A 23408-nucleotide genomic window follows, 5' to 3' on the forward strand; every position below is an offset into this window, starting at 1 on the left:
CATATATAAATGCTTGCAAGAACACACATTTGTGAGTGATGAAGCTCCTCAGGCTCCATAAAGACTGCTGTGAAAAGCCATCAGCTCAACAGGCTCTCTCTGGAGTCAGAGTGAGATTATTTGCAGGGAGCGCATGCATCATCAAATATTTGTTTGTATTAGTCCCAAAGTCTGGGCAAATATTTGCTCAGATGATGTATTTTGTACTAAGTGTATAAGACATATAATTAATATATATATATATATATATATTATTATTATTATTTTTTTTTTTTAAGTTTTTGCTATTGAAACAAGTTTTTTTTTTTATCTGGTTTTACTCTTTTCGGAACTTTGTAAACATATATTTGGAAGTGCCTCTTTATAATAATAATTATTGTGTAATATTATTGGCCAGCTGGTTTTCTTGTGCTGATTGCCGCTGCTGTAAGTTACGTTTTAGCCACAAGAGGCTGCAATTTGGTCATAAATAAAGCAGGGTTGTCTTTATTCTGCTGCGTTGAATTGTTTTTTTTTCTTCTATTTATTGCTGGATCTTTTACACTAATCATTAAGCAAAAATACATACAGAAATTTTATTGAGTATGTGTAAATTTCACAATGTATACACTTATTTTTAACTAAATAAGAGCTGAAGACTAACTTTAGAGGACCACAATAAGTTCTATATAACCCTATACTTTTTCTCTTATTGAACCCCACACACATCCCAAACACAAGATCGCTTTAATACATGTATACCAAACTTGTAGGGCTATTTCCTCTATTTTTTACTCTCCTATGGTACCATTAAATGTTCCTGTGATCTTCTTGTATGCTACAAGGATGAATCATGTGCTGTGCTTTTTATAGAGTTTGCCTTGAAAAAGGTATAATGAGATCACTATGGACTCTAATCACAAGGGCTCATAAAAGCATGACAGCAAGTGGGTGACAGTTTATTGCAGCAGGCAGCATATTAAACGAGATAAATCTGGACTTGTTTAATGTAGTTATAACAGAATGGAACATAAAAATAGAAGAAAAACATGATCACAAGTATATATAACCATATATACAAAATGTTCTAACTAACTGACTAACTAACTAACTAACTAACTAACTAGCTAACTACCTAAATAAATGTTAGAATACAAGTTGTATCTCATTATTTGGCTGCTCCTGGTTAAACTAGGGGAATATTGACTTTGAATCATACATATTACCACATACTATCTACTTTTAAGTTAACACAGAAGTATATAACACTTTTTGCTGCTTTTTATATTAAGCACCTAAAAGAAAATACATTAATTGATAAAGTGTTTTACTCATAAGCTCATATATTTCCCAGGTGCCGGACTATGGCTGCCCACTGCTCCTAATTAGTTAGGATGGGTTAAATGCAGAAGATACTTTCCTTGTATGTGTAAAATCTACTTGGTAAATAAAGTGTTTATATTATATTATATTATACAATATCAAAATATACTATATATTGTGTGAAATAATGTCCAGATTTGCCTATACATAGGCCTACTAAAGCCTACATGTTGTAAAGATGTAGGTTATGCAAATAAATTGCCCCACCGAGGCTGTAACTCATCCCTGGCTAAAAGGCAAAAAGGGGGGGACATAAATCTGTGAGGGGACCTCCTTTGTTCGTCGTTTAGTCACCTCTGTGGCCCCTGGAAAACCATTAAACGAGGAGGACTTCTCCCAGGAGCCCGGCATTCCTCAGATTCCTCCAGTCTGATGTCAGAGTGGAGAGGGCGGTGCTTAGGAGGCATCTGGACCCACTGCTGCCTTCACGGTCCCCGCCATGGCTGCGACCTCCGAGCTCTCATTTATGTAGCGATTTGCGCACTTTTAATTATTTTTAGTGGAGAAAATTAACATGGATAGGCCTACATATATTTGACTAATCTTTTTTGTAAACTTTTTTTTATTTATTTATTTATTTTTTTTACTAATAAGCAGCATGAGTTTTTAAGTTTGTGTTTTGGGAAACACTTATTCACTTGCTTGCTGAGAATAAGATGAGAACATCGACAAATATAAAGGTACAGCCAGCAGCCAGTTAGCCTAGCTTAGCACAAAGACTGGAAACAAGGGCAAACAGCCAGCTTAGCTCTGTTAAAAGAAACAAAATCCACCTACCGGGAAGCCCACTAATGTGATATCCTTCGCATTCCCTCCTTCAGCGCACTTTGGAGGAGGGTCTGGCAAAGTAAGACTACCCGCTAATTAACATATCATTATTAACCATTATTAAGTGTAAAAACTAGAAAGCAAGTTAAAGCTATATGACAGTATATTTCCCAAAATGTGAACTATTACTTTAAGTAAGGTGCTATGTAATTAATGACTTTCACCATCAGCTGTTCTCCTAAACAACAAATCTCCTTTTTCTTTACGCAAGTGTCTCCAGTCTTTCTGGCTTGTGATGTCTTAAAACAAAATGTCTTCTTGTGAGCCCTTCTCACCAGTTATGTAGCATTTGTGATTTTCCTTGTTTTATATCAATAATTAGTAGAGGTACAATTATCCATTTATTCACAAGAAAGCAAAGAAAAGTCTGAAAATTTGATTCAATAATTTGATGTAGCAAAAAATAAATGTCTGCCTTCTATCCTTCTAATCATCTCGTGACCTCTCGGATTTCTCTTGCGACCCTTTGTGAGGGTCCCGAACCGGTTCTTTACACCTTCTTAAACTGAAGTTCGAGATTCCAATATTTTCTGCTGCTTTTGAATGCAGCGTATGCTCCTCTCGCTCTCTTCCCCTGTCCTGAACGCCTCCATTGGACAAGAGGTACCACTACTATTTAAACATACAGAAGAATAAGTCCCTGCGCGAGAATCAGACCACGTCGTAGTTATCCACGGCCGAGTGGGAGAACTTTTCGTAACTGTTTTTATTGACTTTTGTGCTCCGTGAAAAAAAAACAAAAAAAACGGGACAACTAACTTGGGAGTTGAAGCAGCGTCAGGACTGAGTTTGAGCTTTTTTTGTTCTGAAAGTTGCGCTCGCATGATTTAAGAGTCTCTCGAGATTTGTTTTTCTACATATTTCCACAATTTATTTATAAGGAGAAACGACATGAGGATTATCTGTTTGCTGTGAGGTTCAACGCCGTCGAGCAAAGAGGAGTTTCTCTAGTGGGTAGCAGAAACGGCATGTAGCACAGGATTAAGGGTGAGTTGTCTTGTTAAAAAAAAACAGGAGAGTTTTGTTATGCTCCTATTTGTTTCCAAAACGTCTAGACATTCCTGAAGTTAGGGAAAATAAAGTCTCACTCAGCAGTGTTAAAATGTAGGCCAAACGGCTGGGCCACGTAGGTGCACGCAGGGGATCCCAAATATTCTCATGCTAAGCCCCCACCCCCGTCCTCCATCAGATAAACATACATTAAAATACAGACAGAGCCCCCAGTCCTCCTCTCCTCCTCTCCTCTTGATAAGAAGTGGACTACTGTTTGGTGTGAGGGAGAACTAAATAACCTGCAGATAACTGGAAAACAGTGTGAAGTGTTACACCTCCAATCAGAGCAGCCTAAAACATCCAGTTAGGCAACGTTTGTACTGAAGTTATATTAAATTAATATATTAAAGGGACTTTAGGAAACCCTCTGCAGGTCAGGACCCCCCTCCAGTATGGACATCTCTTGGGGAGGCAAACAGGCACATGCCAGGCAGAGTTTACACCACCTGGATGATCTAGATCATCCTCTGGTATTACACCTAGAAATGACAATTGTACACTGAAAGCTACCTACATTACCAGAAGTTTGTCGACTGTGATTTTAGTGGACAATGCATAGAGTCATCCAGGTAAAAACAAGAGACTGAGAGCTGCACATGCATTCATCTCAAAGGTGATTACAGTTTTTCAATAATGGGTTAAATGATGAGCCTGGTGATGATGACGTTATCATTTTGCTTTGCCCTGCTCACATCCTACACATGTTTGTGTGAGAGTATGTAAAAGATGTGTTTGGACATGCACCTTGGACAACCACCATTACTGTAAAAAAAAAAAGAAAAAAAAGGGGAGAGTTCTGTAAAGGCAAATATAGCGTAGCTGCAGGAGGCGTAGGCTGCACACACACACACACACACACACACACACACACACACACACACACACACACACACACACACACACACACACACACACACACATCTGGCTGTCTTTATAAGCTCAAAGGCATGCTGTGTAAATTATATGGTGCCAGAGCAAGTGGCTTGGAAGTACGCACCACTTTTAAAACACTGGTAGAGGATTTAAAGGACCAAAAGTCAGAGTTGTAGGTTCTGCCTTCATCCATGCTTCTCATCACCTCATGGCTTGTTTAAGAGTCGAGACCCAAGGGTTAAATATTCATTATATGTTTCCGATTACTTCCACAAAAGCAGCGCCATTTGTTGCCCTCCATGTCTTCTGTCATATTTGAAAACAAAAGGAAAGTTTCAAGGTGCTCCTGACATGTTAATGCCAAGTCCCAAAGGCATGTTTTGTTTATGTTCAGCATGGTAAGATTATAGTAGGTGTTTACTGCATAATGCAAGCCTGTATGTAAAAGGAAAAGTGGCCATTGTTTGTGTAGCCAGTGGTAATTTTTTTCATTTGACATTCTTTCATTTGAGTCTAATGGCCATTTGATTGCTATGTGGGGCAATCATACCTGTAATTTTGGTCAAGTGCTCACACTGTAGCACAGGAAGAGAGGGAGGGAGAAGAAGTTATTGTTGTTATTGTCGTAGCAGTTTAACTGAAGGCCATGAAATGTACAGAATTTCTTCAAAGTCAACTTGTGGTGCTCTTGAAATGCTGCAGAGTCAAGGCTGTGACATCTTTCGTACTATTTGAAGGAAGTCCTGATGAAATAAAGATATCAAGTTGTTGTGATTCAAAGTAAGGCTGTCTAAATTAATGATAAAATCAAGATTCATTTTAGTAAGCATTTAAAGGGGCATTTTCACAATTTTTTTGACATTTTATAATCAACAGATTAGTGCTAATATCAATAGCTGCAGCCCTAAATGCAATTATTCCTCATGATTGTCCTATTAGTTTTAGCTGTGTCACCCTAAGTTCCAGTCATAAAACAAATAACCTTTAGTATAAAGAAAATATTAATCAGAGTTTTAGGAGAGCAATAATAATAGTTATTTGTATTATAAAGTCATACTAATAATATGAAATAGTATAATATACAATATTGTGCGATCTGGGTTTATCGATCAGTAACTTGTGTGTGTGGTAAGTGCATTAGAGAAGCTTTTGTCAGAGTTGTGTAAGTGCTCTGCTCTCTGGCTGCAGACAACAACAGAGCAGAGAGCGTGCTGTGACCTGCCCAACTCTCCCACACTCCACCTTCCAGGTGCTGTGGGCCAGTTGTCAATCACTGCTGCCCCACGGCAGGTCAGACCCCTCTCCTTCTGATCAGCCCAAATGTTACTTTTCCCATGATGTGGCCCACATATGGGCCTCAACTGTACATGTAAAACACACATTTTGTGAGCAGTGTGTGATTATCCCATTTCACTTTTCTCCTAATAGAGCATCAAGCAGAGATATTTTCCATTTGATCTCAAGTTTAAAATGGGTGAATTTTCCTTTCCTTGTGGCCATTATGTGTGTTAGATACAGCCGGATGTAAGCAGTAGCAACTCCAAAGTGTTGCTGCTTTCATAGGCCTGTAAACCCGGTGCTGTTGAGGTCCCTGTTAGTGTTAGTGCCTTGGGGTTCAGCTGTGAGAAAACACTTTGTGGCTTTTTTGTGATTGAGCATGTGTGTGTGGAGTTGTGTTTGTGTGTATGGTTGTGTGAGTGTGATGTGGTTCCCAGGAGGAGGGGGTCATGGAAAATGTGAACAGCACCGTGGTTTGGCTGGAGCAGACATGGTGGCCGACGGTTTATGATGGTCCCATGTTTCTGTTGTTGAGTAAAGAGCTGCCGCTATCAGCCTCACTGCCTGTCACTCCCTCCCTCCATCCTCCCCTCAGTCTCACCTCGCCTCCCCCCTCGTCCTGAGCAACTGCACCAACATGATAAGAGCCTCAAACACCGTTGTCACACCTCTTCTTCCCTTTCTGCCCTGTTCTCCATATCCTTACTTATCTTAAGCCTTTATTTTCTCAATTCGGTGCAGGGACACTCATGCATGTTTACACACACATGCACACTGCACTCTTTCTCTCAATCATATCTCTAAACTCTCCCTGCCTCCATGTCATCAATCCCCAGATGTCACTGCCACGGGATGAGTCGGTAGCGCTACGTCATTGTTGGTTTAACACAGTCTCTGGCCAGTGATAAGCTGTATCCTTCTTTGATCCTCCCCATCTTCATGTTCTAGTGACACTGTTTAGATGTCTATGCCAGCCTGAAACATTGGGCACTCCCTATTTATCACTGCCAACTGTGGCACAGTGCTGCAGCCCATGAACACCTATTTCTATTCTGTTTTAATATACTGTATTTAGGGTTATGTCGTGTGCTGTCAGACATAATGTGGAGCCGGAAAATTATTATAAAACCATGGCCAAATGATGTATTGTGTAATGCAGTTTGGCTGCTGGTTTTCGAAATCGCGATATAAGATATAGAAAAATATATACGATAGACATTATAGATGTTATATTGTTTTGACGATACGGTATATATCGTCATATCGCCCAGCCCTATGGATGATATAGTGGATCTTTTTAGAGCATTCCTAAATCCCTGCCATTTTCAAATAGGACGTGATATTGCATTGGCTGAAAGTAGCAGTTATTCACAGTAGACTGTCCTTAAACTCAGCTGCTAAATTAACAAAATGTAAGATGTGGGAATCTGTTCTCAGTTATACATACAATTTAAAAATGTCTGAATTTTGTTTTACTTTTGAATTAAGCTTTCATGATTTCCACCCCCCTGTTGAACCCCTTGGTGTGTGTGTGTGTGTGTGTGTGTGTGTGTGTGTGTGTGTGTGTGTGTGTGTGTGTGTGTGTGTGTCTGTGTGTGTGTGTGTGTCAGAGAGAGAGAGAGACAGAGATGGAAAGTGAAAAAGCAGATGCGCTTGTTAGAAACACACAGTCTGGCCGCCTGGCTCCACCATCTGTTTGCAGCTGCTAATGTTTGTGTGTGACAGACAGTATGTTTGTGTGTGTGTGCGGGACTGTGTAAGCATACCGTATATTGTGGAACGTATATTTAAGTTCATTCCTTTCAGGTGAGGAAACATAAAGCAAAGTCTACTACTTTTTTTTTTTTGTCTTGCGCCACACACACACACACACACACACACACACACACACACACACACACACACACACACGGCCAGAGTGCTGTGTTCTGCTGTCCCTTAGACATGCTAGGAGAGCACTTGTTGTGTAGTGTGCATGCATGTTCATTTACTGTATGTGTTTTTTTCATATAGCAAAAGGTTAAACAGTTTGTTTTTTATTGCCCAGTGAAATGGGTAGCAAGGTTCAGTCAAGTCTGATCTGGGGTCAGCTCCCAGCAGCTGATGTTTGACCGCCTTTGGCTGTATGTGTCCACACTTCAGAGCGGTATTTCCCCAAAAACATCTCACTACTGAGCTTGTTTTAGCTCCATGGTAAGCCAGTGAGGCAAAAGAGGATTAAAATCTGAAGAAAGATTTTTTAAATTTTTTTTAGCTCTGTTTGGAGTAACAGGGTGGCTTTTTGCGAGTGGCAGTAGCTCATTCCATAGGGACTTGGCTTGGGAACCGGAGTGTCGCCGGTTCAAGTCCTCATACGGAGTGTGGACTGGTAGCTGGAGAGTTGCCAGATCACCTCCTGGGCATTGCCAAGGTGCCCTTGAGCAAGGCACAGAACCCCCAACTGCATGGGCAGCCGCAGCTCCCTCACTCTGACATCTCTCCTTTTGTGCATATAGGTCCTGTGCATGTGTGTGTATTTCAGGCCTGTGTGTAACAACAGAGTGAAAAAAAATAATTTCCCCTTAATTAATAAATATAAATAAATAATTAATAAAGTTTCTTCTTCTTCTTCTTCTTCTTCTTCTTCTTCTTCTTCTTCTTCAGTTAGGACAATACAGCAAGTGACAAAATTCTTAGACCCATACAGTATAAATATAGTCAAGTTAGGAGTCCTCTGTGTGACTGCAGACTCTGAAAGGACACTATACAACAACAACAATAATTTTGTTGTCATTCATTAAGCAAAAATGCCAAACATTCTCTAGTTCCTGTCTCATAAAAATGTGCTGTTTTTCTCTTTCTCTGATTTATATAATTGTAAATGTTTGGGTTTTGGACTGTTAGTTGGACATAAAGAGCAATTTCATATTGTCTTTCAACATTTTATGGACTAAATGATTCATTTAGAATGACATCTGCTTTGATAATATATTTAAGAAAAACATGTTTAAAGCATAAATGCCAAATATAATGTACTGCTTCCAGACTGTTAGATGTCAGTATTTACTGATTTTCTAAGCCTATAATGGTTATCAAATAAATATTGTTTTTGGACTGTTAGTTGGATAAAACAAGCAAATTGAAGACCTCTTGTGCTCAGGGAACCTACGATGGGACCTTTATCACATCTTTCTATGATCAGAAAAGGTATCCTGAGCACATTAGGACACATAAAGACATGCGCGCTAGGTAACTCCTGTCATTGCCCTTGACATAGGTAATGGCATTACAACTGGAGTTGGTCCCCGGGCACCGGACTATGGCTGCCCACTGTTTCATATTAGTAACAATGGGTTAAATGCAGAGGATACATTCCTCGTATGTGTAAATGTACTTGGCAAATAAAAAGGGCATATAATTATGATACTATTATTAGCTGTAATTACTACTTGATTTACCTTGTGATCCAGGCCTGGTTTATGCTCGTAGACCAAACTGTAAAAAGAGTATGCCGGAGGAAGAGTAGTTACGAGCTGTGAGCACTTAACCCCTTTGTTTTGCTACAGTGCTCATGTGTAACAGGAGGGGAGGAGGAAGGGGGTGGCGTTGGTATTTCAGACAGAGACCAGCAACAGAGATCAGATTGATTGAGTTACACACGCTACACTTGCGTCCTCAGCTCTTGGTGGCCTGTGTCTAATGGTCTTAGCAGTAGGCGACAAAGTGCTGTTTTGTTCCCGCTATTGTGTGGATGTGAATGGAGCAAAGCGACAGACAGGCTGCCCTGAGAGAGACTCAGGCACCCAGACCAGCAGCTCTGTTACTGTGCAGATGCGTGGGAATAATTGTTTTTACAACTTGTCTATGTGTCAATAATGTAAAAGTAATTATTAAAGCAAAACATTTTAGGTGATTTTTCTGTGGTGTTTGAGCTGCAGATGCGCAACTAAATGCAACCGTCTGGTTGTGGTTTTGTCATGTAATGCTGATTGGCTGGCTGTAGTGGTTTGTTTTGGTTTGGTTATAATTCTCAGGTGGCCCCTGTGTGCTGAATCCACACCTGAGTGAGTAGAGAGATGACAGGCAACAAAACATCACACACTAAGGGGGGGGAAACCTGTGACAACATTGGTGTTTTACTGATTTTATATCATCTTTTGTCAGCTGTTAACACATAGGACTGACTGTTTGTTAAACCCTGCTCATTACAGTCACTGTTGCTACACCTGTCAGGCTCTATGTTCCCGCACTGCGCAGCACGCAGTTTACAATAATAACGGGGGAAGAGTTACCAATCTAAATTCTTCGTAATTTTGGAAACAATGGGTCCTTTTATTTCAGACAGAGGTAGACAAAAGCAGGATTCTCATTTCTAGCTGGTGACCTAAGATTAGATTAGCTGATTTAGCTAACGTTAGCTCAGTGAATTGTTTGAAAACGTTGTCTCTGGCTGACTTTTTTAATGTTTGGTTTTAAAACGAGAAACCTATAAAAGGGTCTTTGATATTCACTTGATGACTACATACATGATCTAATGCTAAAAGACTGAGGCTAAAGCTAAATGTTTATGGCAAAAACATAGCATCCTCCTCAGCTCATGACCCTTTTAGGAGACCTGGTAATTTTAGAAACCACATTGTTCTTATAATGCAGTGTAGACCTAGCTAATATAAGTATGATAATGAAACATGCAAGATCAAACTGTTATTTTGTTCTAACATAACCCTGTTTGACTGGCAAGCAAACAAGAGAAAAGGACATGAATCAGGGGGGCCCTGCAGAAAAAGTTTGGGAAGCATTGGCCTAAACTCTGATTTAGTAGCATCCAGGAGTGCCTTCCACACTGAGGTAATATGCTCCCTGGTCTATGAAGTAATGCTGGGTTAATAATGTTGATAGTAAGCTAGTTAGCTGGACATTCTAATGATTGTAGCTTACGTTAGAGCAGATAAACACACTGTTGCATTCTTAAAGGCCCTGACACACCAACCCGATAATCGGCTGTCGGACAGTCTGGCGAGGTCAGTGACTCGAGTCTGGGTCGGAGGGCGGGCAGTCAGACTCAGTGACCAATCTGATTGGTGGAGTGCTAACCTGGAAATGGCGAGCGGGATGAGTGACGAACACCTGTCAAAATCTGGTCAGATCTGAAAGGGGAAAATGGGAAATTAATGGCCTATTTCTCGCTTAAAATGTTTTCAGAAACACGTTTCATTGAACTATTTTCGTAAATTTAATAAATTACAACTTGCTGGTAATAATCAGTCAGTCATCTTTGTTTAAATTGGTCACATTGACATTTTGTGACGCACAAGCACAAAAATGCTTGGTAGAAATTAATCTGATGCCAGGCTGACGGGAGCACACAACACTTTTTGCTTTTGTACATGGGAGCAAACACACAACTTTATTAATCTAGTATTCAGTTAAAAGTATGCAGGTCTGTAAGATCAGACTTCTAATTGTTCACCTTTTATGAATTGACTAGGTGGCTCATGCACGCTAAACGTCTTTTATCTTGATTGATTTATAAAAACAAATAATGTAATCACACAATGCATCTGCAAACAGTGTTAAGGAAATGATATACTTGTGGTTATGTAGTTTAAGCACACGCGCAAAAATAGCTTCTCTCTTTTTTATTTTCACCTTTTTGCCCCTGACCACAGCAGTCTAGAGGGGATAAAGAAGAAACACAACAAAAGATGAGAATGGTTACATATATATTTAGCCAAAGCTTGCTACCCTGAAAAAGAAAAACAACAAACCCTTCCCTCAGTTTTCCCTCTCGTTTTCTCCATGCCACAAAATTACAATGTGCAAATTCATAAACGTATACGCTGTTTTTGCACGCTGGAAATAAACACGACGGTTGGGAGAAAATGTTGCTGCAGCGCTACCGTGGCGTTGAAGCAGCGTTTTTTGTGTCGAGGAGTGGGTTCAGTCCCCTGCTATTGTCTGTCTGTCTGTCTGGCTTTACTCAACCACACACTTCAAACCATGCCACTGATTACTAGTTTAGAGTTGCACTAACTGCTGTCTGGTCCCTGGCTAACCTCTGAATAACCTGGTGTGTGTGTGTGATCCTGTGTGTTTGTGGTGTGCTCTGTTCATGCATGTCTATGTTTGTACACTACACAGTGAAAGTATGTGTCTTTATTTGTGTGTTTATCTGCGTATGTAGGCTTGTTGACAGTGACCTTGCGGGGCCTGTGTGCTTGGGAACATTTCTTGAGGCATTTTGGGGAGGTTTTACCGCCAACCTCTGATGTCACTTCCCCTAAGCCCGAGCCAAAAGGGGGTGGGGTCAAAGGGGGTGTAGTTTGGGTCAGGTGGGGGCTGGGGTTGCATATCCCAAAGCAAAGCTGATTTACTCACCCATTGTAGCCCAATTATTCACTTGCTGTGGCTGTCTCGCTCGGTGTGTGTGTGTGTGTGTGTGTGTGTGTGTGTGTGTGTGTGTGTGTGTGTGTGTGTGTGTGTGTGTGTGTGTGTGTGTTGGCATGAACGCCCAATAAAAAATACAAGATGATGCCACATTACAGTGAGCTGTCTTAGATGGATTCAGGAGTAAGGAATGTGTTACGGTTTCCAAAGGGGCACGGCTGTTACAAAAGACAAGTCTGATTCAAACAACCAAACAACAAGGCTGTAAGTCAGCAGTTTGTAGCTCTTTCATTCAAGACTCGCTCGCCTGTCTTTTCTCTCCCGCTCACTCAGCCTCGTCACACACACACACACACACACACACACACACACACACTCCTTCCTTGTGGTGCATACTTGTGTCAGGTGTGCTCTGTTTTTCCAGTCAGTATAGAGAGGAATCTGGGCTGGGGTCCAAGCTGACTATCAACAGCACATTGCCAGAGCCCGGGACAAGAAGCAACACATCCACTCCATCTTTACTCCTCCTCTTTCTCCCTCTCTACTCCTCCCCCCTTTTTTCCCTATCCTGTTCACTGGAGCTTGTTGTGTTGTATTACGGTCTTTTTATAGTACAGTTTGTCTTTTTTCTCATACTTGATGCATTTTGTCTCTCCGTTTTCATTTACTTTCATAAAGGTTTTGGAATCGGTTATCAGATTTGTCAGTGTTTTTGTATGGAGAAGAGGTTGTTCTTTCCTGAGTTTGGAGGTGTAGAGATGTTTTTTGGTTTTGTGGTGTAGTTCCTGTCTAACAAGGCTACAACGTGGCCACCACCCTTAAAATGACACTGCTTTTAGCTATGTCAATTAATTCCCGTTGACAACACCAGCATTAGCCCTTGGTGGCCCGGGTTTTATACTGGGAGAAAAGTTTTTTTTAGGTTTATTTCTCAGTGTTGCGTACGGTATATATACGGTATACTACAGATGTGACTATATAAATATAGTAAATATACTTGTGCTTGTGTTTGCTTTACTTCAAAGCTCTGTCCTCATCACAGATGAAAGCTAAGAGCTGATGACTAACACTGAGATGATTGTGTTCAAAGTGTTCCCCAAAGACCTGTCTCAACCTTAAAACCACAGAGTGTGTGTGTGTGTGTGTGTGTGTGTGTGTGTGTGTGGGCTTGTCTAATAATTTTGCATTTGTTGCAGTAATTAACAGTTTTATGAGTTTGTTATTGACATGAAATTACGTTTTGTGGCAGTAGCTGACAAACAGTGTTTCTGTGGAAGCATCTGTACCACCACCGCATGTGTGTGATCTTACACACTACAACACTGTACGCTTCAGTGTCTAGCACTGTGCTGCTGTTGGGCAGAGAGAGGGAGAGGGGAGATAAAAAGGAAAGAAAAGGCCTCCCACACAGGCAGATATGAGACTTAGAAGCTCCATTAGTTCCTCAAAGCCAGCTGCCGGGTTCAGATGGATGTCTGCTCTCGGCTGTTTGATGTCCATTCATCCATAGCTTTACATCTCTGCCTCTGTCTCCCAGCTTTGCTCAACGCTGGGCCTCATGGGGCTGGAGAGAGCGCAGCTGCCATAACTATAGGATAAAGCTGTCTGCTACCGTGCGATTCCTGCCTTGGCTAACATCGTAGCACTGCGGCTGCGGCTACGGCTACGGCTGCTGCTGCGGCTGCTGCTGCTTCTGTTATCGCTGGTGATTCTGCTAGCCCCAACTGGTTTTTGTTTCTGCTTGTGTATGTGAGGTAGGATGATAATGTAGGGAAATATGATGTGGGAAGGTTTGATAGGAAGAATGTTTACTCATTAGAGCACCACATAGTTTTTGTATTCCTGTGGGCTCAAATAATTAAAGTTTAAAAAGAAAGCCCAAAACTATTTGTCAATATTTTTCCGGAGTTTCTTATTATTGACTAATCCATCTCTTTTTCATCTATCCCTGCAGCACCCGTTCATCCTCCTCCTCTTCCTTCTCTCCGGACATCTTTGGGAATGGGCCAGCGCCTTGCCAGGGTGCATCTTTCCACCCAGTGGTGTGGCTGGCGTCGTGCAAGAGTGAGGAGGGCGACGGCCAGGTCATAGAGCCTGCCCCCCCTCTCTCTGCTTGCTTGCTCCCAAGTGACTTTTGACCTTTGACTCAACGGGACCTCCAGCCAGCCATGCCCTTCCGGCTGAAGCTGCGGCGCACACGGCGCTACAACGTCCTAAGCAAGAACTACTTTGTGACACGGATTCGCTTGCTGGACAGCAATGTGATTGAATGCACTCTTTCAGTGGAGAGTACGGGACAGGAATGTCTGGAGGCGGTGGCCCAAAGGCTGGAGCTACGGGAGGTGAGGAGTCTTTTATTATGTGACCCATGTACATGCTTGTGTTAGACTCATATGTCAGCTAATATTTGGACATTTTTGGAGGTTTGTAATTGATCTAAGCAAAAGCAATCTGTGCCACATTTTGTAAATGCAGATTTTTCAATTCCTGTTATCATTCCTTGATTTAAACACATGAAGGCAACATAAGGAACTGCTAACCTTGCAGATGCACATATCAAGGGTTTAATGAAGAGTTTGTGCTGTGTTCATTGTACCAAAAAAAACAGAACTCTGAGGGACACGTTGACTTTTTTTTTTTTTTTTTGTGTCAGAGTACAATTTATCGATCAGCCTTTGCCAATAAACGTCCCACCCTATAGTGTCATTTCCTCGATAGATTGTCAATGCATCATGAGCACTATTGCCCGGCCCGCTGTGTGTCCTTTTATTTTTTTTTTTTTATAAATCGTTTTATTTGCAAAAAAGAACAGCAATTGCTTACAGCAATTAGCTTGCTTTTTTTGCTCCCCCCACCCCCCACATACTGCCTATGCAAATAATAGTTATACAGGAAAAAAAAGTACTTCTTTCCAACATATATACAGGGTATTGTACCAAGTAGGTGATAAAGTAAATAAATACACATAAAATAAAAATATATATTAAAATAAAGTAACAATATAAAATATATATATATATATATATATATATATATATATATATATATATATATATATATATATACATACATACATACACACACACACACACACACACACACACACACACACACACACACACACACACACATACAAATACATATGTAGAGGTACAAATAAAGGATGTCTGTGGATGCATGCAAGTATATAGGCTAATTTGCCATCAGCTCTTATCATTATACTTCAGTATGCTGAGAGCTCAAACAATGGAGCAGGGTTAGTTATGGAGGATGCAGTTCCTTCTTAATTTTCGGGAAGAGTCTTGAGCCTTTCAAAATAAAACCCCAAAGCATCCCAGCTCTTATGGAATTTGCTCTACTGGAATATTTAATCTTTTCTAACTTCAGAAATAGCATCAGGTCGTTCATCCAAGCTGAGGCTTTGGGTGAATGTTCCGATTTCCACTCTAACAAAATCCTTCTCCACGCGAGAAGAGTTGCAAAGGCAAACACATCTTTTAGTCTACTTGTCATTTGTATACCTTCCCCTGGAACACCAAAAATAGCCATTTCAGCACTAGGCTGGATATCTCTGTCAAATGCCTCAGACAAGGTCTGGAATACCGTAGTCCAAAAAGTGTTCAGCTTGTTACAGGACCAAAACATGTGGGACAGGTCTGCCTTTTCTGTGTGGCAATGATCACATAAGTACATTTTTTTTTTTTATATTATTTTTTGGGGCTTTTCCCTTTATTTGAAAGTGACAGTGGATAGACAGGAAAGGTGGAAGAGAGAGATGGGGATGACACGCAGCAAAGGGCCGCAGGTTGGACTCGAACCCGGGCCGCTGCAGAGGACTCAGCCTACATGGGGCGCACGCTCGTACTGGGTGAGCTGGAGGTCGCTCCGATCACATAACTCATTTATGTTAGGGTAGATCATGGACAGCCTGGCCTTAGAATAATTTGCACGATGAAGAACCTTAAATTGAATTAAACCAATGCGAGCACATGATGTTGACCCATTTACCCTACCCAAGGCATTATTCCATATTTCATCAGATATAGCTATTCCAAGTTTCTTCAACCCAGTCTGCTCGGATCTTATTAAGTGATAATTCACTAAGAGACATGCTAGTATTATATATCCTTGAGGTAAGACCTTTAACGAGCACAGGAATTTGCAAAATTATATCCAGTCCCGTTCTTGGCGGTAGACTAGGAAAGAATGGGCTAATGGATCGCACAATGTGACGAACCTGGAAATAGCGGAAAAGGCTGGAGTGCTGTAACTTAAATTTGGCAGAAAGGGCATTAAAATCAGCGAAAGTGCTGTCTATGTAAAGGTCATTGAATCTATAGAGGCCTGTTCTTTGCCAATTGGCAAAATACTTGCATTGAGTATTATCAACTAACAATAACCAATGAATATACATTGCGGTGATCAGTACTACTCCTTTATGGCCAGTCATACAACAGCCAGCTCACCCGTTAAACAAATTTATAAAAAAATAAATGAAATGAAATTAACATTTAAGAGTTTACAAAGAAAACGTCAGTCCTCTGATGAAAAACAGCTAACGTTAGCCAGTGGGCGACAGCATTTTAGCCACACACTGATCATACAAAGTTTGATTTTCTCATTCAAAAGTGACTGTGAGTTGGGCTGGAAAAAGTAGACGGAACTGCGCTCCTTTTTGGTAGAGAGCCTGCTTAACGCCATTGAATGCGGACCGTTTCTTTGCGAGGGTGGTACTGAGGTCCGGATATATCCTCAATGTAATTCCCTCATATTTTACTTGGTGCTGTCTGGACCATTTCAAGGTGAGGTCTTTCTCTCGGTACCGATGGAAGCACAGGATGAAGGGTCTTGGAGGTCGTCCCTCTGCAGGCTTTGGACCTAGTGCGCGGTGCGCTTGGTCAAGTTCTGGAGGATTTGCAAACACGTCCGCTCCAATGGCATCTTTCAGCAGCCTGGATACAAACATAGTGGGGTCTTGGCCGTCTTCGCTACCTTCAGGTATATTCAGGATGCGCAGATTAGCTCTGCGAGACCTATTTTCCAGATTTTCAAGGCGGTCGGACAGAGACGTGTTCAGGGTCTGGAGCGATTTGATGGTGGCTTCAGCTGCGAACAGCCGTTCGAAGTTGTCGCCTGCCAAGGTTTCTGTTGTGGTAAGACAGCCTTGAAAAGTATCACGCAGTCCATCCACTGAGGCTTGCAGGGGCTTCATCGATTTTTGGATTAGTGTGGCCATGTCTTCCTTAAGACCAGTACGTTGTTTAGCTGGTTCTGCAGTTGTGGCGTTGAGAGAGAGTCTCCAGAATGGCCATCTTCAGATTCGTCAGCGATAGTAGTAGCGTTAGCTGCCGCGGCCATAGAAGCTAACTTGCTAGTTAAGCTAACATTAGATTGTGCGCTCGCTCGTCTCTGCTGCTTACTTATTTTGTCACGTCAAAAGACCAGGAACACCAACTCCGACACTTTGATAAAATCTTGGAGGAAAGTCATCAGTTATTTGGGTAATTAAGAGAGTTAATCGGGAGCCCCCCTGCTCTGCGTCTCACACCTACATCGCCAAACCGGAAGTTCACATTGACATTTTAAGGATATACAAATGATCTTATTGAAAAGGTAGTAAATATTGATATAAAATATCACCTGTTGTCAGCTTCAGCAAATAAATATTACTATTAGTAGGGGTGGGCAATATGGAAAAATGGGGGATAAAAAACAGGCAAGTATGTCAATTGCTGGCTAATCCAGGAAGGAAAATACCTGACAAATGAAAGTACTTGAAAATTAAATATTGCCATTAACAGTCATGTTATTTGACAGCATTGTTCACAATGCTCTTATCCAGATTATTATTAAGCAGGAGAGTGTATAGCAAAATCTCTTATAATTCAAATTCATATCGTCTCACAAAATATGACATATCGCTCCTTTGTAATCACCCATATCTAGCATGCACTGAAAAAAACAAGTACAACTTTGACTCTCACACTTTCACATATTTATGAATGCATTGTCAGAATGTGTTTGCATGTGTGGTGATGGCCAAACGTCTCGCCCCACACCCTGTGTATCTCCCTGCCCTTTGCTGTCTCTCCTGCAGGGTCCTTGTCTGTCTCTAACGAAGCGTGGCTACCTCTGTCCTCTTTTCTCTGCAGAAGAAAGAGATACTGCTCATCTCCCACTTACCCTCCTCCTGTCCATGCTGTGTGTTTTCTCTCATCCCTTTCTTTCTGTTCCCTAATTTTCTTTACATTTCCTTCATCAAGGTTTAACTCACACAGGTATGTAGCTTTGCATGGGGCCTGTTGTTTGTACGTGGAGTTGTTTTGCGTGTGAAAGGGCAGGCAGTTTGTTCACAGAACGCAGAAAATATGTTTTTCTTTGGTTGACGACTGATTGAATTGGATGAATACGTGTGTTCAACTGTGAGTCTGCGCCAGCTGGAGCTGCTGACAAAGTGAGAGAGAGGAGCGGCGTACTCACATAGTGTTGTGGTATTTGCCAGGTGTCAGTGATGTTATAAATAAGGTGATGTGACGCCTCAGCTTCAGTAGCTGTCTGCCCCAGCACGCACGCTATCTCAGGACTCTGTGTGAGTGTGTGTCAATCAGAATTTGTTGTTTTCATCTTTATTGCTCTACCTGAGACCTTCAGGAAATAGTGTTTGTGTATGTGTGTATATATGTGTGCTCTTGCAGCTGCAGCTTTACAACTTTCATTACAGTAGAGTCAAAGCACGGTGACTAAACAGGTGTGCTTACCTCTTCCTGATATGACACACACACACACACCAATGAAATATATAGTTAGCCGTTAGTAGTACTGGGGCTTATATATGGTATATATACTGTAGTTTGACAAACTTAGGGAGATTAGGACTTGGCAATATATCGATATTATATTGATATCGTGATATGAGACTAGATATTGTCTTAGATTTTGGATATCGTAATATCGTGATATGACATAAGTGTTGTCTTTTACTGGTTTTAAAGGCTGCATTACAGTAAAGTGATGTACTTTTCTGAACTTAACAGACTGTTCTAGCTGTTCTATTATTTGCCTTTTCCCCACTTAGACATTATGTCCACATTACCGATGATTATCTGAAATCTAAGTGTGAAGATATTTTGTTAAAGCACCAATTGTCAACCCTAGAATATCGTTGCAATATCGATATCAAGGTATTTGGTCAAGAATATCGTGATATCTGATTTTCTCCATATCGCCCAGCAATCGTCAGCAAGTGAGATCTTTATTTAGGAGAAAACTCTGATGCAGGTCAGGGGCCCGTTTCACAAAAGCTGTTTGGGAGCGCAGCTTACACACAGATTGCAAATGGCAGCAGTATCATGTTTCACAAATGACTGTCTCTTCCAAGTTGCAGATACATTTGCGAGACTTACAGGGCTGATTCTTGCAGTCTAAACTGGTTACAGCACTCATCTGCTTAAACACCTGCTCTTGTTGGTACAGCACGTTTTAGATGAACTGTTTCACCTTTGTCGTTATCTCTGAATGTTGTTTCTGCTGTTTATTCAGCTGAATTGTGTTTAGTTTCCAAATAGCATATGCATTTCTAGATAAAACAATAGGCAAGAGACTTCATTCATTTTGATTCAGTGAGATAGGATCGTTGCCTGTTTCTTTTCTCCCAGGGTAATCTTACCGGCAAAAGGTCCGGTCTAATATTTAGTTAATAGAGTTATGCTGCTGACGTCAAAGGTTTGATCAGATTTGAAATTGAGAAATATGTGCTGGTTGTATTTCAGCTGCTTATTAATCTCCTGTCTGCTCAATTGTCCCCAATGTATTTCTCAACTAATTTCCAATATCCCTCCTCAACCCATTTCTCTCCATCCCTACAAACTAGGGGTGCAAGATATATCGACTCAATATTGTTATCGCAATATCACGTTGTGCAATATTATATCGAAAGTGTCGAAATAAGTATGCAATATTTTGTTTATTTTGTGGAGCGCTGCGTCCCGTCCGTTGGCTGTGTGGCTTAGTTGTGTTCGATTTAGAGCCAGCTTGAAACGCTATAATGATCATGTTTCATTGGCCAGTTACCGTGCCACTTGCACATGTTAGTACACGTCAGCGCACGGGTCCACTACGTGACAAACCCTATGTAGCGTACCACGTGTGTGCATATTTCAACAGAGTGACAGTGTAAGTGAAGAAATAGATAGAGACAACAAAAAACGGAACGAATCCGAGAAGCGAAAGAAAAGTTGTGTCCTGTTCTCTTTATTTATTTATTTTATACTGTACAACCAGTAAAACATGTCCTGTTCTGTAGACATGGTCGTTATTTATTTATTCATGTTGGACCAGTCCAATATGACAGTAATGTCAGTTGAAATAAACCGTGTTGTAAGAAAACTTGTTTAATTTGTTATGAATCTATTTTGATGCGTTTTCCCGTAATTTTTGTAATTTTACATATGTTTAAAAATATCGAAATATTCATAATCCATACCGCAATATCACATTTTGTCAATATCGTGCAACCCTACAAACCCCTATTTCCCATCCCAACACTATCTCTCCCATTTATCGCCATTTCCTTGGTTCCCTCCTGTCTCCCGGAGTTATTTCTTTGGCCTCTTTATCTCTCTTCATCCAGCTTGCAAATCATCTTTTCTTTTGTAGCTCCTCATGACACTTTCACTCATTTATTTCTTTCCCCCCCTCCTTGTCCTGTTTCCTTTTCCGTCATCTCCATCCATTGACCTTGTGCACCACACTGACCTCCTCCTTCCATCTCTCCCTTGGCTCCAGACCCATTACTTCGGGCTGTGGTTCCAAGGAAAGACCCAGGCCCCGGCCCATCGCTGGGTGGAGCTGGAGAAACCCCTCAAGAAGCAGCTGGACAAGTTTGGCAATGAGCCACTGCTCTTCTTCGGAGTCATGTTCTACGTGCCCAGTGTTTCCCGGCTGGAGCAAGAAGCCACCAGGTGAGGAGTCTCCAAACACCACTTATAGTTTGTCAGACATTTACATGTTATTTTATATATTTTAAATTTAGTTACAACAGTGCCTTCTCATTTTCTTTGTTTGCTTTTCCTGTGACATGTACATTAAAATAGTCATGTCATGTGTGCTGTGTCTGTGATGAGAAGTGTTCAAGTAAAGAAAAGATGTATCTCACTACCAGATAGGACGAGATAGGTTGCCATGGTAACGGTGTCATACTGACACTGATTGATGGCATAGGAAGAAAATGAAACTTGTAGGGGTGGAACGGTACACAGAAGTCACGGTTCGGTTCATACCTCGGTTCAGACATCACTGTTAGGTACGAGTTAGGTACAATGGAGGGAAAAGTTAAAAAAGACAAATTTTTTTTATTGTGCATGTCTCAGGCTGTACCACCTAGTGTCATATAGTCTCTCCCATGAGCTAGCTGCAACAGCCTGAAATGTGTAAAGTAAGATGTAAACAGTAAACAATAAGTACCCCCCATCATCTCCATCTGTAACTTGTAAACAAAATTAAACAATCAGCTATAAAACTGAAAATACAGCATCTCTGTTCTCTGCAAAGACAAACTAAATTACCTGATTAATGCAACGTTATCACGACGTCTCCCGGCCATTTTTCACTGCAGAAAGCTGCTCCCTGCCTGGCTAAAGCTAATATAGTTAGCCTAAAGAAACAAGGCGTCTGTCCAAACTAAAGTTTACGGTTCTGAGCCCAACGTAAGTTTTATTTATTTTTATACTGTGTATTCTCCGTTTAAATTCATGCACCGAACCGTGACGCCCGTACCGTTTCGGTTCAATACGAAAACATGTACCGTTCCACCCCTAGAATCTTGTGTGTGATCTTTGAATGGACCTGGTTATAGATGGGTACATTTACTGTGGTTCCAGACCTCTGAATCACTGGTCACATCTTTGATTTGTTCAGCGCTAGGCTCGTTCGAGATGAGCCACGTCTGCGCAGAAACGATCATCGGCGATTGGCGCAAAATGCATGCTGGTTAGACTTGTGTCCCACTTGATCCCGACCTCAGAAGACTGAGGCAGCCGCAGTTTTGAGAGCCAGGCGCCGCAGACGCTCTCCTTCGTCTTCAAGACCCAGGGCATGATGGGAAACGCCTGGCTCTCATCTGAACAGCTAATTGGTTTAGAATTGATGTCATTTCAGTCTGATTATCAACGTGTGTGTGTGTGTGTGTGTGTGTGTGTGTGTGTGTGTGTGTGTGTGTGTGTGTGTGTGTAAGAGAGTGTGAATGAGCATGTTAGTTAGCTGTGAAAAGGGCATCTAGGGGTCAGTGTGTAGTGGACTGTCTGCCATCTCAGATTCCTTCTCACACACAGACACGCACACTCTGCAGGTCTGCCTCGCACTGAGCTGGTGAATTTGTGGCTTCTGCTTCGCTGGATGTGGGAAAGGTCGATTGCAGGTCACAGCTTGACGTTTGACACTAGAGTTAGTTTTAAGGTGTGTGTGTGTGTGTGTGTGTGTGTGTGTGTGTTTTTAACCCTTTATGCTGTTGAATTGCCTCGCTTTATGAGGAGGCAGGGCTGGACATGCAGTTTCTGTGCTTACATAGAAAATAATGAAATCATCATGTATCATCAACTGGCCTGGGATCACTGTGTGTGTAATAGAGAGAGTGTGTGTTTATCTGCAGGTTCGTTATACAGAAGCTAGGATCTGCTCTGGTAAAGAGATGGTATTCCAGGAAACCTGTGTGTGTGTGTGTGTGTGTGTGTGTGTGGAGGCAGGGCTGGACATGCTGTTTCTGTGCTTACATAGAAAATAATGAAATCATCATGTATCATCAACTGGCCTGGGATCACTGTGTGTGTAATAGAGAGAGTGTGCGTTTATCTGCAGGTTCGTTATACAGAAGCTAGATTCTACTCTGGTAAAGAGATGGTTTTCCAGGAAACCCCTGCAGGTGTGTGTGTGTGGTTGAAGGGGTTATGATGGAGCCTTAGGGGCAATTTAGGGAACAATGGTTGCCTCTTTTTCTCAAGACCCCTCTCTTTCTCATATCTTACAATCCCTCTACATAGTGTCACCCCTACTCCTTTTTATCAAGAGCAGATCACCACATCACTCTAGTCCCACATTTTTACTCTCTTTCTCTTCGTCCTCCTCTTCTCTCTCCCTCTTTCTCTCTTTTTTTGTTTGTCAGGAATGTTGGCACAGCCGTCAAGCGTAGGAGGCGGACCACACATTCCTCCCAGCAGAAGTGCTGGGGGTAAAGGGGTTTTGGGGGGGGATGTCTGGTTTACAGAACACACACACTTATAAGCATGCACACACTCATTCACTCACCTTACACACCTCGCAAACTCCCCCCAAGAATCCTCTCAGAAGCCAGCTGCAGCCCTGTCAGAACAGTTAGTCACAATACACCACATTGTAAGAACATACACGCTCCCTGAGGCAAGCTTTTCTAAAAACCCTGTCCCCTTAAAGTTGAAAACTATTTTCACAACTTTTTTGATGAAGTTCGAAACACTTTTTTTTTTTTTTTAATCACTCAGGCCTAATCAAGGGAAATTGAAAAAAAATCCTTAAAAGCATTCTTTGCTCTTATGCTGTCTGTACTTTCCTTTGAGAAAATCAGTCAGTGTAAAAATGATGAGTTACAACTGATGGCCCTCTTTTTTTGTTAAATGTAG

General features: G+C 41.4%; 1 protein-coding gene across 1 annotated transcript in view; it reads left to right on the top strand.

The window, feature by feature from the left end:
• The first annotated feature begins 2762 nt into the window (after positions 1 to 2762).
• The window catches only part of LOC116066036 (tyrosine-protein phosphatase non-receptor type 14), a 40958-nt gene continuing 20312 nt past the window's right edge, over positions 2763 to 23408 (top strand). Inside the window, exons 1-3 of the mRNA XM_031321776.2 lie at positions 2763 to 3177; positions 13715 to 14102; positions 20545 to 20720. Of these exons, the coding sequence (XP_031177636.1) occupies positions 13929 to 14102; positions 20545 to 20720 (350 nt within the window). The 5' untranslated portion in view covers positions 2763 to 3177; positions 13715 to 13928. The remainder of the gene's footprint in view (positions 3178 to 13714; positions 14103 to 20544; positions 20721 to 23408) is intronic.

Source organism: Sander lucioperca, chromosome 19 (genome assembly GCF_008315115.2).
Source record: "Sander lucioperca isolate FBNREF2018 chromosome 19, SLUC_FBN_1.2, whole genome shotgun sequence".
Lineage (NCBI taxonomy): Eukaryota > Metazoa > Chordata > Actinopteri > Perciformes > Percidae > Sander > Sander lucioperca.